This window comes from Girardinichthys multiradiatus, chromosome 14, assembly GCF_021462225.1.
Source record: "Girardinichthys multiradiatus isolate DD_20200921_A chromosome 14, DD_fGirMul_XY1, whole genome shotgun sequence".
Lineage (NCBI taxonomy): Eukaryota > Metazoa > Chordata > Actinopteri > Cyprinodontiformes > Goodeidae > Girardinichthys > Girardinichthys multiradiatus.
This window is the reverse complement of record NC_061807.1, coordinates 18,566,411-18,581,241: the sequence shown is the minus strand read 5'-3', so window position 1 is coordinate 18,581,241 and position 14,831 is coordinate 18,566,411. Positions and strand designations below refer to the sequence as shown.

Sequence of the window (14,831 nt, the reverse complement as noted above, 5' to 3'; positions counted from 1 at the left end):
CTTCACCCACAGCTATGGAGGTTAGCTGGAAGCTAACCCTTTTGTTCACTGTAGAAGCTTTCTTCAAACTTCATCGCCTGGACAACTTCTCCTCAGCACTTTTCAACTGAGAGGTTAGGTTTGAGCAGAGAGAAGTAATTTAGGATGAAATAATCAAACATATTTTTTTTTATTTTATGAAGTTTGGTTTTGTTTTGGTTTGATTCTGATGATGAGCTATAAGCTTCTTTTGTTAGCTTTAACTGCTAACAGCTAAGAACATGTGCTTGCCTGCTAAAGATCATTTACCCAAAAAGGTTGTTGGTTTTCAATCTAGTAAAATATTTCCCTAAACATTATTTAACTAAACTTGATAACTAAGTAAACACCATTAAGCCCGATTTCTCCAGAAAGATTTGGTTCTTTTTTCAAAATAATATTTCCTTAAATATTATTTTACTATTTCCTTAATAATATTTATTTAAATATTATTTTAATAAATAAAGGCAGCTAATTAAACACTGTTGAGAATTGGTCATCCAGAAGGTTTGTTTTATTCAGCAAATCATTCTTAAAACATTATTTTATTAAAATAATATTTTATCTGATCTTGCATTGGGAATGGTTGTTTAAAGGTATCCTGATTATTGCTTAAGTTGGTTCCAAGACTAACTTCACTTCATTTCCAGGTTCTTCAAGATAATCTTTGGTTCTCAAACATAAATAACATTGCATGGTAATGTTGCATCACTCTTTTGGTCATGGTTTTCAACCATCTTCAACTTGTTTATATTGTACATAGCCCGTTAGTTTTCCTTATTCTCTAATTCTGCTTGGTAGTTTAGTTGGATTGTTTTAGCATGGTGAAAAGTTTGTTGATTGAAATATGTCTGACTTTGAGTTGACTTATTTTTGTTAATAAATTCTTGTATTTTAAGAAATTGTGTGAATTTATTCCATGTGAGTGCAGAGTTTTGCTGTTCAATAATCCCTTTCGATTTTGTCCTAATGCCACCGCCTTATTGGGCTGGTATTCACAGGACAACCCTTAACAGACCAAAATATTATTTAATAAAATATTAATATCAAATATATATTCATATTCATAATTACAACAGAGGGAAGAAGGTTTCTAGATCATTTTTCCTCATTCTGCTATCAGTCTCAATAAAGTACACTGAGAGGAAGTGGTCCTTATCTAGATGGGGCCAATTCTATTTTCAAACCGTAAAGGTTGTGTTGTGTTTTAAAAACTGTCACTAATGTTTAATGTCAAAAGAAAACATTAATTAGTTAATATTGAATCAAAGTTTAGAGCTGTGGTCAACCAATGGATGAAATTGTGGAGAAAAAATATGGTTCTTTTACGAATCTAGCCTAGCATTTTGTTTTATATCATTAAAATAGTGGTTTCCAAATAAATATATTTTACTTTGATGATTATATTAAAATGATTTTTGCCTTAGAATAAGTATTCCGTAGGTTTTATGAAACTGCAAAAGCTTTAGTTTCTACCAAAAATGTATGCCTCATTATTTTCCCCATTTCACATAATTAGCTAAGTTGATTTGTAAGCAGGCCTTTTTGCATCAAGCTGACTTTTTAGAGAGAGTAATGAGGGGCAGACATTTCTCTCTGAAGGATGATTTCCAAAGTGACTCTGGACTTTGATTAGCTGAGCAATCGGAACCCTCTCAATGCTGTTAGGTGTCCTGAATATCAAACTGTAGGCGTGATCCTCTTAAGAAGCATCACAGCCCTTAGAATAATGTGTTCCTCACACTAAACCACTTTCCCCAAATTTCAGCTCCACCATCTCAGATTTTTTTTTAATCTTTTTGACTCCCTTCATGAATGATTATTCATTTAGTCCTTATCTACTCCTAGTTCATTTCAGTTTGTTTCATTTTAAGTCTGTGTGGCCTAATAAAACATTCCCTTTCGTTTAAATATTTCTTATTTTGTCTAACATAAGACCCAAATCTCTAAATCTTTCTATTTTTATCTCTTTAATTTTCTTCTTGCTTAAAATTTTCCCTTGTGGTAGTTTCTGCCATTTCATTTTTTCACCTTCCCATTTTCCACATCTCTGTCGTTTTTTTATTTATTTATCCCTCTTTCCCTATAAAGCAGCTCAATTTATGCTGTCAATGTACAGAGATGGTTGAAGTAATTGGTTTTATTTATGGTTCTAGTAAAACAGGCCAATGTTTCTCATTTTTCTGTTCCGTTTCTCTCTTCTATTCTTTTTTCTATAGCTATCTCCATCCCTTCCTTCCACCTCTCCTCTGGTCCTCTCCTGAGATAGGGTGGGGTGTGTGTGTGTGTGTGTTGGGGGGGTGACGTCTGTCCTATTTATATTTAATGCTCTCAGGTTTAGTCTCTCTGCCGAGAAAAGAGCTCAGCCTGCACATACACCATATTAAATCTTACAGGCAAGCTGACATGGAAATAAAGACTTGTAAATATCAGCGACGTGCAGTCTTTACATCACCATGGCAACTCTCCTTTTCTGACTGATTTCTGGGAAGGCAGCATTTATCATTATAACTGTTTAAGTAGGATGGGGGAACGGGAGGCTGATTTATAAAATAAAAGAGCTGCAGCATGTTTATTATGTTTTCTGTCTTTCTGTTCTTAGAATTATATTAATTCTATTCTTGTTTTAACATTTTGACAAACTTTCCTCAAATCTTTACATTTGCCCAGGTGATCCGTGGCATCCCTCTTGGTGTGGGTCAGATCTATGCTACTGGAGCCCTGGGACCCTCCCTCCTCATCCTGGGGGCCATTGTTCTCTACTCCCCATTGCTGTGCGTCCACGCTGTGCTGGGGTCAGCAGTCGGAACATTAGCCGGTTAGTCCTGCTTTCTCTTTGGCATCAGTCAGAATCAGCTTTTCTGGCCAAGATTGTGTACACAAACAAGAAATTTGACTTTGATTTCATGCATTCACAGTGTACAGTGACACTAAGTATAAATATAGAACATATATATATAAAGAAAAAGAAAAACACATCAATGATGTGTTTTTGATGAGTGAAGGTGAAATGGAATAGGGGATAGAAAGACGAACTAGAACCTTGTCTGTTGTAATGCAGGTGTTGCTCTTGTTTGTCAAGGTGACAAAAGAGCTAAGCCAAAATGCAAAGCTCTGGCTTTATCAGTCTGTCTACATTCCAACTCTAACCTGTGGTCATGGGATAAGGATAATGACCCAAATGATGGGATCCAAGTTCAAGCTTCCTCTGTTGGCCGGGTTCACCATAAGAGATTGGGTGAGGCGCTCTATCAACCAAGAGCCGCTTGGAGTAGAATCAGTGCTCCTTTACATCAAAATGAATCAGTTGAGGTGGTTTGGGCAACTGATCAGGATGTCTCCTCGGATCCTCCCTTTAGAGGTTTTCTGCAGAAGACTCACTGGGAGGAGACTCCGGTGCAGGCCAAGATTACACTGGAGGGAATGTATATCCCTTCTGGCCAGAAAGACTTTGGGTTCTCCCTGAAGAGCTAGATAGTATCATTGTGGAGAGGGATATCCAGGTGTGACTCCTGGATCTGTTGTGCCCATATCTTGATCTTGGATCAGTGATAGACAATGGATGGATGGATGCACTATTGGTTAGTTTGTTAAATCCTTTGAACTTGTTCAAACAACACCAAAAGCAGTTCAGAAGTACATTGTTTTGTCTGCCTAATTTACAAACACTTAATTGTTCATGTTGCATTCAGACAAAGTGTACATTTTGCACATAGAAAAATAAAGGTCCTTTACCTTTCTAAGACACTCCTAAATATGATATGCTTTTTTATTGGGATGTTAAGTTGAAATCTGAAATGCTGCATTTAAGTGAAAGTGTTTGAAACCGATCAGATTCTTTATCCCTTCCTTTCTATGATTTATTTCTCTTTGCTCTGTGTGTTTAGAAGATTGGTTCAAAAACAGGCTTTGGAGTTTATTTTTGTCTTCAGAGATGTTCCTAAAAATAAAGTGCAGACTGATATTGACTTGGAAAAATCACCAAAGTTGTAAAATGATAGCATGTTGTTATACTTCTGTGGCTGATTTGTTTATAGCTTCTGTTTGAACAGACTGAGTATTAATTAAAGATAGTTAGGGGAGTGAAACAAAGATGCAGCAATATTCCTCAGCCCAAACGTGGGGCAAGTTATGTTCTCAGAACATATGTATGTCAGAGCTAATTAGGAAAGGTCTGTTGGGCTTTGGTTTTTATTAGGCATTTTATCTTCTGGTTTTCTTAGGATTTCTCCTGGTTTATCATTTTAGACTGATTGTTTCTGAAATCCTCCTACTTACTACTTCAATTGGCATGTTCTTCATTTCTCAAGTTATTTTAACATTTGAAAACAATTGTTTCACTTGTGTTGTTTTTGGCTTCAGATCCAAACTCAATTACCTACTTTATTCTTTGCATTTTTTCTTGCTTTCTGTGTTTTACACCTGGTCTATATATCAGATTGAAACTCCCCATATAGACCAAGTAGCACAGCAGACAGTGATAAGGTTATGAAGAAGTTTTAAGTAATCTCCTGAGCTTTAAGCATCTCACCGAGACAATGGAAAGAGTCCTACTTCGGCTGTAACCTAAAAGACTGGAGAAGAATAACATGAATCAGAGAAACAGCCAAGAGCAACAGTGGAACTCTGGATAAGGTGAATAAAGTTTCTTCTGCACTCTTCAATATGGACTTTTGTGAAATTATGGCAAGATTGGTGAAATAAATCCATAAGAAGTCCCCTCTTTAGTTAAACACAAGCCATGTAGGGAACACGTAATGCGGAAGAAGGTGTCTGATTAGATACAAAATTGACATTTTATGGGCTAAAAGCAGATATAGTGAGGGCACTATCATGTTGTGGGGATGTATTTCTTTTGTATGGCCAGTGAAGATGGTCAGAGTTGATTGGGTGATGAATGGGGCTACGTGCAGACCAATTCTTGAAGAAAACCTGCTAGAGGCAGAGGCAGCAGGAGTTGAGACTGGGTTGAGACTGAGACTGGTTAAATTTCCAACCCAGTCTCAACTCCTGCTGCCTCTGCTGCTGCCTCTAGCAAATGGTTTAAATTAAGCATTATCATGTCTGATGGCCTAGACCCAAGGCCAACGTCTGTGGCAAAAGTTGCAAACTTTCCACACACTCTCCATCCATTCTAAGTGAGTTTAATTTAACTTGCAAAGAAATGTGGCCATAAATTGCCATCTGTAAATCTGCAAATCTGACATTGACTAAAAGACTTGCAGGTGCAATTGCATAAAAAAGGTGGTTTTACAAAGTATGGCGACTGAAACCTATGCATGCCACAATAATTTTCATTTTTTGTAAAAACACTTTAAATTACATATTATTTCTTTCCCTTTATACATTACTTTGTGCTGGTCTATCACTAAAATTTCAGTAAAATACATGGAAGTTTTTGGTTGTAATGTGACAAAATGTCAAAGTTCTGACTGATTTAATTAACCTACATGCACTTATGTGTGTTACTCTTGCAAAATTTTTCTGCAGATTTGGATCTGCACAACTTTACAGGTCCTTCTCAAAATATTAGCATATTGTGATAAAGTTCATTATTTTCCATAATGTCATGATGAAAATTTAACATTCATATATTTTAGATTCATTGCACACTAACTGAAATATTTCAGGTCTTTTATTGTCTTAATACGGATGATTTTGGCATACAGCTCATGAAAACCCAAAATTCCTATCTCATAAAATTAGCATATCATTAAAAGGGTCTCTAAACGAGCTATGAACCAAATCATCTGAATCAACGAGTTAACTCTAAACACCTGCAAAAGATTCCTGAGGCCTTTAAAACTCCCAGCCTGGTTCATCACTCAAAACCCCAATCATGGGTAAGACTGCCGACCTGACTGCTGTCCAGTAGGCCACTATTGACACCCTCAAGCAAGAGGGTAAGACACAGAAATAAATTTCTGAACGAATAGGCTGTTCCCAGAGTGCCGTATCAAGGCACCTCAGTGGGAAGTCTGTGGGAAGGAAAAAGTGCGGCAGAAAACGCTGCACAACGAGAAGAGGTGACCGGACCCTGAGGAAGATTGTGGAGAAGGGCCGATTCCAGACCTTGGGGGACCTGCGGAAGCAGTGGACTGAGTCTGGAGTAGAAACATCCAGAGCCACCGTGCACAGGCGTGTGCAGGAAATGGGCTACAGGTGCCGCATTCCCCGGGTCAAGCCACTTTTGAACCAGAAACAGCGGCAGAAGCGCCTGACCTGGGCTACAGAGAAGCAGAACTGGACTGTTGCTCAGTGGTCCAAAGTACTTTTTTCAGATGAAAGCAAATTCTGCATGTCATTTGGAAATCAAGGTGCCAGAGTCTGGAGGAAGACTGGGGAGAAGGAAATGCCAAAATGCCAGAAGTCCAGTGTCAAGTACCCACAGTCAGTGATGGTCTGGGGTGCCGTGTCAGCTGCTGGTGTTGGTCCACTGTGTTTTATCAAGGGCAGGGTCAATGCAGCTAGCTATCAGGAGATTTTGGAGCACTTCATGCTTCCATCTGCTGAAAAGCTTTATGGAGATGAAGATTTCATTTTTCAGCACGACCTGGCACCTGCTCACAGTGCCAAAACCACTGGTAAATGGTTTACTGACCATGGTATCACTGTGCTCAATTGGCCTGCCAACTCTCCTGACCTGAACCCCATAGAGAATCTGTGGGATATTGTGAAGAGAACGTTGAGAGACTCAAGACCCAACACTCTGGATGAGCTAAAGGCCGCTATCGAAGCATCCTGGGCCTCCATAAGACCTCAGCAGTGCCACAGGCTGATTGCCTCCATGCCACGCCGCATTGAAGCAGTCATTTCTGCAAAAGGATTCCCGAACAAGTATTGAGTGCATAACTGTACATGATTATTTGAAGGTTGACGTTGTTTGTATTAAACACACTTTTCTTTTATTGGTCGGATGAAATATGCTAATTTTGTGAGATAGGAATTTTGGGTTTTCATGAGCTGTGTGCCAAAATCATCCGTATTAAGACCATAAAAGACCTGAAATATTTCAGTTAGTGTGCAATGAATCTAAAATATATGAATGTTAAATTTTCATCATTACATTATGGAATATAATGAACTTTATCACAATATGCTAATATTTTGAGAAGGACCTGTAAGTTTTATTCTTTAGGTACCGTTACAGAAGGAGTTGAGTTTTCTACCCTGTTCTCCCCACCACATTTAGGTATTCTGCATCATACAATACAGTACATGACACTGAAATTGGAACATGGAAATAGATGGATAGCTAATCCTGACATCGTAAACAAATCATTTCACTCTATCAGCAATGGCCATAACACTCTTGATAATTTTGTTAATTATAGAAGTTATAATTATTTTTAACACAAGCTCATAGTATTATTTTCTCAACATTACCATATACCACTTTGTGAAAAATGTCAATAGAACTATTTTTGTGATGTAAAGTGCAAATCAAGCATCTGCATCTCAAAGAGTGTTTGCATTTCAAAAATGTAGCGTAGCTGAAAAACAGAACTAACCCTAACCCTATCCAGTACAAAGAGTTTAGGTTGCTAATCAATCACTGGGGAAATATAGATTGTTATAAAACCTATAGTTGTTTGCATGATGTTGCCATAAACGTGACTGTGGGACAAAGTGCCTATGTTAAAAGATTTAGCAATTCCTGTGTGACTTTGAATATTGAGTACAGCAACTGTGAAAAATTACTTCAGTGAAGTTTTCTCATATGCACCATTTAGTGCATTGGTAAAATCTTTTTTTGTCCAAAATGAAATATGAGCACAGCAGTAATTGCCTTGTGCAAATTAAGCCAGGCTAAAATGTCCATATTTGATGAATAAAAAACTCAACAGTACCTGTAACTTTAGTCATTCTGTGACTGCATGCCACATAACGTATCGTTTCATGAGACAAATGAGACCCTGCCCGTGTCATGTCCGTTTCTGAAACAATTACGCAGAACCTAAATCAGATTGTGGACTTGGCTCTCTGCAAGGCACACGTTCAACTATAGTAAAGCTCAACAAGATTAAAGTCATCTAGGGATTATGAAAACTCTTACTATTTACACCTGTTCTCAGCAGCAGACATATAATTGAAGCTGTTATAAGAAGCAGGACAAGTCATCCTTGGCACTTATATACTGGGCATACATCTGTACTATGAATATTCATATAAGAAATGATAAATGATGCAATTCAAGCCATGCCACCAACGGCCACTGAAACTCCAGCACAACGTCCTAAAATACTTTGACAAGCTGTGAGTCACGCTGTAAAAAAGAGAGTGGGAGTGAGCTGGTGCACAAGTATGCCAGCAGAAAACCTGGGGACACTGGGCTTCTAACAGCAGTAGGTATACAAACATACTCTGCTGTAATGAGTGACAAGAAAGTCATTAAAGAGATATAGCTCTAATGAGATTGTGTAGGCATCAGAAAGTAGATGAAGCAGCCTGCCGGAGCATGGCAATTTGATGTATGAGAGCTGAATGCCTCTACAGGTCCTTCTCAAAATATCAGCATATTGTGATAAAGTTCATTATTTTCCATAATGTCATGATGAAAATTTAACATTCATATATTTTAGATTCATTGCACACTAACGGAAATATTTCAGGTCTTTTATTGTCTTAATACGGATGATTTTGGCATACAGCTCATGAAAACCCAAAATTCCTATCTCACACAATTAGCATATTTCATCCGACCAATAAAAGAAAAGTGTTTTTAATACAAAAACCGTCAACCTTCAAATAATCATGTACAGTTATGCACTCAATACTTGGTCGGGAATCCTTTTGCAGAAATGACTGCTTCAATGCGGCGTGGCATGGAGGCAATCAGCCTGTGGCACTGCTGAGGTCTTATGGAGGCCCAGGATGCTTCGATAGCGGCCTTTAGCTCATCCAGAGTGTTGGGTCTTGAGTCTCTCAACGTTCTCTTCACAATATCCCACAGATTCTCTATGGGGTTCAGGTCAGGAGAGTTGGCAGGCCAATTGAGCACAGTGATACCATGGTCAGTAAACCATTTACCAGTGGTTTTGGCACTGTGAGCAGGTGCCAGGTCGTGCTGAAAAATGAAATCTTCATCTCCATAAAGCTTTTCAGCAGATGGAAGCATAAAGTGCTCCAAAATCTCCTGATAGCTAGCTGCATTGACCCTGCCCCTGATAACTCACAGTGGACCAACACCAGCAGCTGACACGGCACCCCAGACCATCACTGACTGTGGGTACTTGACACTGGACTTCTGGCATTTTGGCATTTCCTTCTCCCCAGTCTTCCTCCAGACTCTGGCACCTTGATTTCCGAATGACACGCAGAATTCGCTTTCATCTGAAAAAAGTACTTTGGACCACTGAGCAACAGTCCAGTTCTGCTTCTCTGTAGCCCAGGTCAGGCGCTTCTGCCGCTGTTTCTGGTTCAAAAGTGGCTTGACCCGGGGAATGTGGCACCTGTAGCCCATTTCCTGCACACGCCTGTGCACGGTGGCTCTGGATGTTTCTACTCCAGACTCAGTCCACTGCTTCCGCAGGTCCCCCAAGGTCTGGAATCGGCCCTTCTCCACAATCTTCCTCAGGGTCCGGTCACCTCTTCTCGTTGTGCAGCGTTTTCTGCCACACTTTTTCCTTCCCACAGACTTCCCACTGAGGTGCCTTGATACAGCACTCTGGGAACAGCCTATTCGTTCAGAAATGTCTTTCTGTGTCTTACCCTCTTGCTTGAGGGTGTCAATAGTGGCCTTCTGGACAGCAGTCAGGTCGGCAGTCTTACCCATGATTGGGGTTTTGAGTGATGAACCAGGCTGGGAGTTTTAAAGGCCTCAGGAATCTTTTGCAGGTGTTTAGAGTTAACTTGTTGATTCAGATGATTAGGTTCATAGCTCGTTTAGAGACCCTTTTAATGATATGCTAATTTTGTGAGATAGGAATTTTGGGTTTTCATGAGCTGTATGCCAAAATCATCCGTATTAAGACAATAAAAGACCTGAAATATTTCAGTTAGTGTGCAATGAATCTAAAATATATGAATGTTAAATTTTCATCATGACATTATGGAAAATAATGAACTTTATCACAATATGCTAATATTTTGAGAAGGACCTGTAAAGATCTCTCTTGTTGCATATTCTTTTATCCACACTTTATTATATATGACTTTCTCACAGATTTGCAGTCTGGTTAAATTTTTTTCCCACTGTCCATGTTTTTGGAACAGAATGAAAGAAATTGGATTATTTACTGTTGTGCAAAAAGTGAAGCTTTGTTTTTCTCATTTACAATGTTTAAAGATTTATTCAGAGATGGATCTTGTCATTTCTCATTAAGTCATAGATACCTGAAGGTGATTGAGACACCAGCATATGCTAAGGAAAAGTTAGAACTATTGTAGAAAATAACTAGCATCACATACTAATATTGAATGTGTCAATAACAGTATTGGTTGAGTTTTTTATCTGTAAAACCATACTTCACTCTTTTGCCAAATTTGTAGTGAGTTTTCAGACCCCCTGTCACAAATGAGTGACACATTGTTGAGGTTTGGTTGGAGACTATTTGAGATTTCTGGAGAAAGCAGATATTGTTTTCATTGTACAGAACAAGCAACCAGGGTCCCCTTCCATGTCTCGAATCACTCACAGACGGCTCACTCTAGGTAAGGCAGCCCCTCCCAGCTGCAGTCAGAGCAACTCCCTTCACATCCTAACTGCAAAATAATTATTTATATGTACAGTACAGACCAAACGTTTGGACACACCTTCTCATTCAAAGAGTTTTCTTTATTTTCATGACTATGAATATTGTAGCTTCCCACTGAAGGCATCAAAACTATGAATTAACACACGTGGAATTATATACTGAACAAAAAAGTGTGAAACAACTGAAAATATGTCTTATATTCTAGGTTTTTCAAAGTAGCCACCTTTTGCTTTGATTACTGCTCCGCACACTCTCGGCATCCTGTTGATGAGCTTCAAGAGATAGTCACCTGAAATGGTTTTCACTTCACAGGTGTGCCCTGTCAAGTTTAATAAGTGGGATTTCAAGCCTTATAAATGGGGTTGGGACCATCAGTTGTGTTGTGCAGGAGGTGGATACAGTACACAGCTGATAGTCTTACTGAATAGACTGTTAGAATGTATTATGGGAAGGAAAAAGCAGCTAAATAAAGAAAAATGAGTGGCCATCATTACTTTAAGAAATGAAGGTCAGTTAGTCCGAACAATTGGGAAAACTTTGAAAATGTCCCCAAGTGCAGTCGCAAAAACCATCAAGCGCTACAAAGAAACCGGCTCACATGAGGTCCGCCCCAGGAAAGGAAGACCAAGAGTCACCTCTGCTGCGGACGATAAGTTCATCCGAGTCACCAGCCTCAGAAATCGCAGGTTAACAGCAGCTCAGATTAGAGAACAGGTCAATACCACACAGAGTTCTAGCAGCAGACACATCTCTAGAACAACTGTTAAGAGGAGACTGTGTGAATCAGGCCTTCATGGTAAAATAGCTGCTAGGAAACCACTGCTGAGGACAGGCAACAAGCAGAAGAGACTTGTTTGGGCTAAAGAACACAAGGAATGGACATTAGACCAGTGGAAATCTGTGCTTTGGTCTGATGAGTCCAAGTTTGAGATCTTTGGTTCCAACCACCGTGTCTTTGTGCGGCGCAGAAGAGGTGAACGGATGGACTCTACATGCCTGGTTCCCACCGTGAAGCATGGAGGAGGAGGTGTGATGGTGTGGGATGCTTTGCTGGTGACACTGTTGGGGATTTATTCAAAATTGAAGGCATACTGAACCAGCATGGCTACCACAGCATCTTGCAGCGGCATGCTATTCCATCCGGTTTGCGTTTAGTTGGACCATCATTTATTTTTCAACAGGACAATGACCCCAAACACACCTCCAGGCTGTGTAAGGGCTATTTGACCAAGAAGGAGAGTGATGGGGTGCTGCGCCAGATGACCTGGCCTCCACAGTCACCGGACCTGAACCCAATCGAGATGGTTTGGGGTGAGCTGGACCGCAGAGTGAAGGCAAAAGGGCCAACAAGTGCTAAGCACCTCTGGGAACTCCTTCAAGACTGTTGGAGAACATTTTCAGGTGACTACCTCTTGAAGCTCATCAACAGAATGCCAAGAGTGTGCGGAGCAGTAATCAAAGCAAAAAGTGGCTACTTTGAAGAACCTAGAATATAAGACATATTTTCAGTTGTTTCACACCTTTTTGTTCAGTATATAATTCCACATGTGTTAATTCATAGTTTTGATGCCTTCAGTGTGAAGCTACAATATTCATAGTCATGAAAATAAAGAAAACTCTTTGAATGAGAAGGTCTGTCCAAACCTTTGGTCTGTACTGTATATATTATATATTTTTATATTTTATATTTTTTTTACACACACAAACACACGCACACACACGAGTGTGTGTGTCTCATCTTTTATTGTTGTTCCCACAATATTATTCATCTCTTCTAAAGTGTTCACGATTACAATTGGATACCCATTTATGCAAATTAGGTTACAATTTACTTCCTTTTTGTGGCTTGCAGGATGGTAAAAGCTGTTTTCCTTACTTACTAGGAGAAAGTAATGGTGATCCGACAAGCATTCTTCATTTCCAGAGTAACTTTTTTCATCGTGGCAATTTTATTATGATGCAAATTAAGAATTTTACAGCAATGTCATCGGGCACACTAATATGGAACATTACATTTTTGTTACAACAATAAGCTGCCTTAAATGCTGCCTAATAACAAAAATACACAGAAGTTTAAATCAGACTAATTCCAGTTTCAAACAAAAGGCTTACCTATTTTCCATGACATTTTAAAACAAATAAGAGCATTTAATAGATACAATAACTAATCTGTATCATAGATGATTCACTTTCTCTTCTGCTCTCAGTGGGGTCAGATGCTTTTCCACTCTCTCCTTGATCCCCCACCACTTTTTGCCCTGCTTCAGCTTTTTGTCTATGTTTTTCTTAGAGCCTCTGTTCACATATCCTACTAATTTGTTCATTATGGATTTGGTCAGCTGGTCTCTCAATGCATTCGATGAAATTTGCTCGACAGGAAGACAGGGTAAAGGGGAACCCTCTTGTCCAGACGGGACGTTCTTCTGTGAAGCATCTTATGTGAATACTTTCCCTTTATGAGACTTTTTTGTGTTGATGTCTGTCAATATGTCAGAAAGTCCTTAATAATCTAAGGATAACGTTCACAACGAATTGAGTTTAAGTCCTGCCAACGACAAATTGGTCAGTGTTTGGCCAAAAGTCAGATTTTTATCAAATAGAATAGGTGAAATTATAAAAATCTTTTCCTACTTGATTGTTAGTCTCAGAGATTTAATTCAATTCAGTTTTATTTATATAGCGCCAATTTACAACACATGTTGTCTCAAGGCACTTCACAACAGTCAGGTTCATACATTCCGATTAATCCTAACAATTGAACAGGGCAGTCAGAGTTAGTTATTTATTCAAATTGGATAAAACGTTTTTCTATCTAAGGAAACCCAGCAGATTGCATCCAGTTAGTGACTTGCAGCATTCCCTCCTCCTGGATGAGCATGTAGACAGTGGACAGTCACTGGCGTTGACTTTGCAGCAATCCCTCATACTGAGCATGCATGTAGCGACAGTGGAGAGGAAAAACTCCCTTTTAACAGAAAGAAACCTCCAGCAGAACCAGGTTCAGTGTGAGCGGCCATCTGCCACAACCGACTGGGGGTTTGAGAGAACAGAGCAGAGACACAAAGAGAACAAAGAAGCACTGATCCAGGAGTACTTTCTATGGGAAGGAAAAGTAAATGTTAATGGATGTAGCTCCTTTAGTCGTTTCACCTAGAAAGAAAGAACAGATAAACTCTGAGCCAGTTTTCAAGGTTAGAGTCTGAAAGAGAGCACATATAATTAGTTACAGTAAAAGCTCAGTCAATTGCCATGTCTAGGAGAGAGAAAGGGTTAAACACTAAAAGACAGGGCCATGTGGATCATCGGTAGAGGGTGAGCATTAAGATGTTGCCAGCAGAAGCTCGGACGATGCCTGACACAGAGCCGGGCCAGGTGTAACTTCTAGGAAGAGAAAAGAGAGAGAACATAAAGTTAAAAGCTGAAATAACAGCAAATAATGCAAAATTGGAGAGTAGTGTGAGAATGTAGCGAAGAGGGTGAAAGTGGCCGTTATGTCCTCCAGCAGCCTAAGCCTATAGCAGCATAACTACACAGATAGTTTCAGTTCAGATTATTTAGTTAAACGGCACTTATTTACAACATTGTCGTCACAAGGAACCCCACAATGGGTCCCACTGACGGTCATTGTTATACTAAAAACCACAATGATTGGGATACCTCCCTCTGTCAGACTGATTATAACCATTGGAAAAGAGAAGTGGTCATACAGGTAGCAGAAATGGAGGGTGTGTTTACACCTCAACCATAACTGAGCCGGTTTAGGCTAAACCTGACTCCCCCTTACTCCAACCAAGAGGGAGGGAGGAAGGCTCCCTCCCTGATAACCTAAGCCACTCGAACTATAAGCTTTATCAAAAAGGAAAGTTTTAAGCTTAGCCTTAAAAGTAGACAGGGTGTCTGCCTCACAAACTAAAACTGGGAGCTGGTTCCACAGGAGAACTAAAGGATCTGCCTCCCATTCTACTTCTAGAGACTCTAGAAACCACCAGTAAACCTGCAGTCTGAGAACGAAGTGCTCTGTTAGGAACATATGGAACAATCAGATCTCTGATGTATGATGGAGCTAGATCATTAAGGGCTTTATATGTGAGGAGGAGAATTTTAAATTCTATTCTG

At 39.4% G+C, this 14,831-nt stretch overlaps 1 protein-coding gene across 1 annotated transcript in view; it reads left to right on the top strand.

Annotated features, from left to right (window-relative positions):
- si:dkey-183c6.7 (urea transporter 2) overlaps window positions 1–14,831 on the top strand; it is a 39,836-nt gene that overhangs the window by 13,361 nt on the left and 11,644 nt on the right. Inside the window, exon 5 of the mRNA XM_047386818.1 lies at window positions 2,689–2,836. Within this exon, the coding sequence (XP_047242774.1) occupies window positions 2,689–2,836 (148 nt within the window). The remainder of the gene's footprint in view (window positions 1–2,688; window positions 2,837–14,831) is intronic.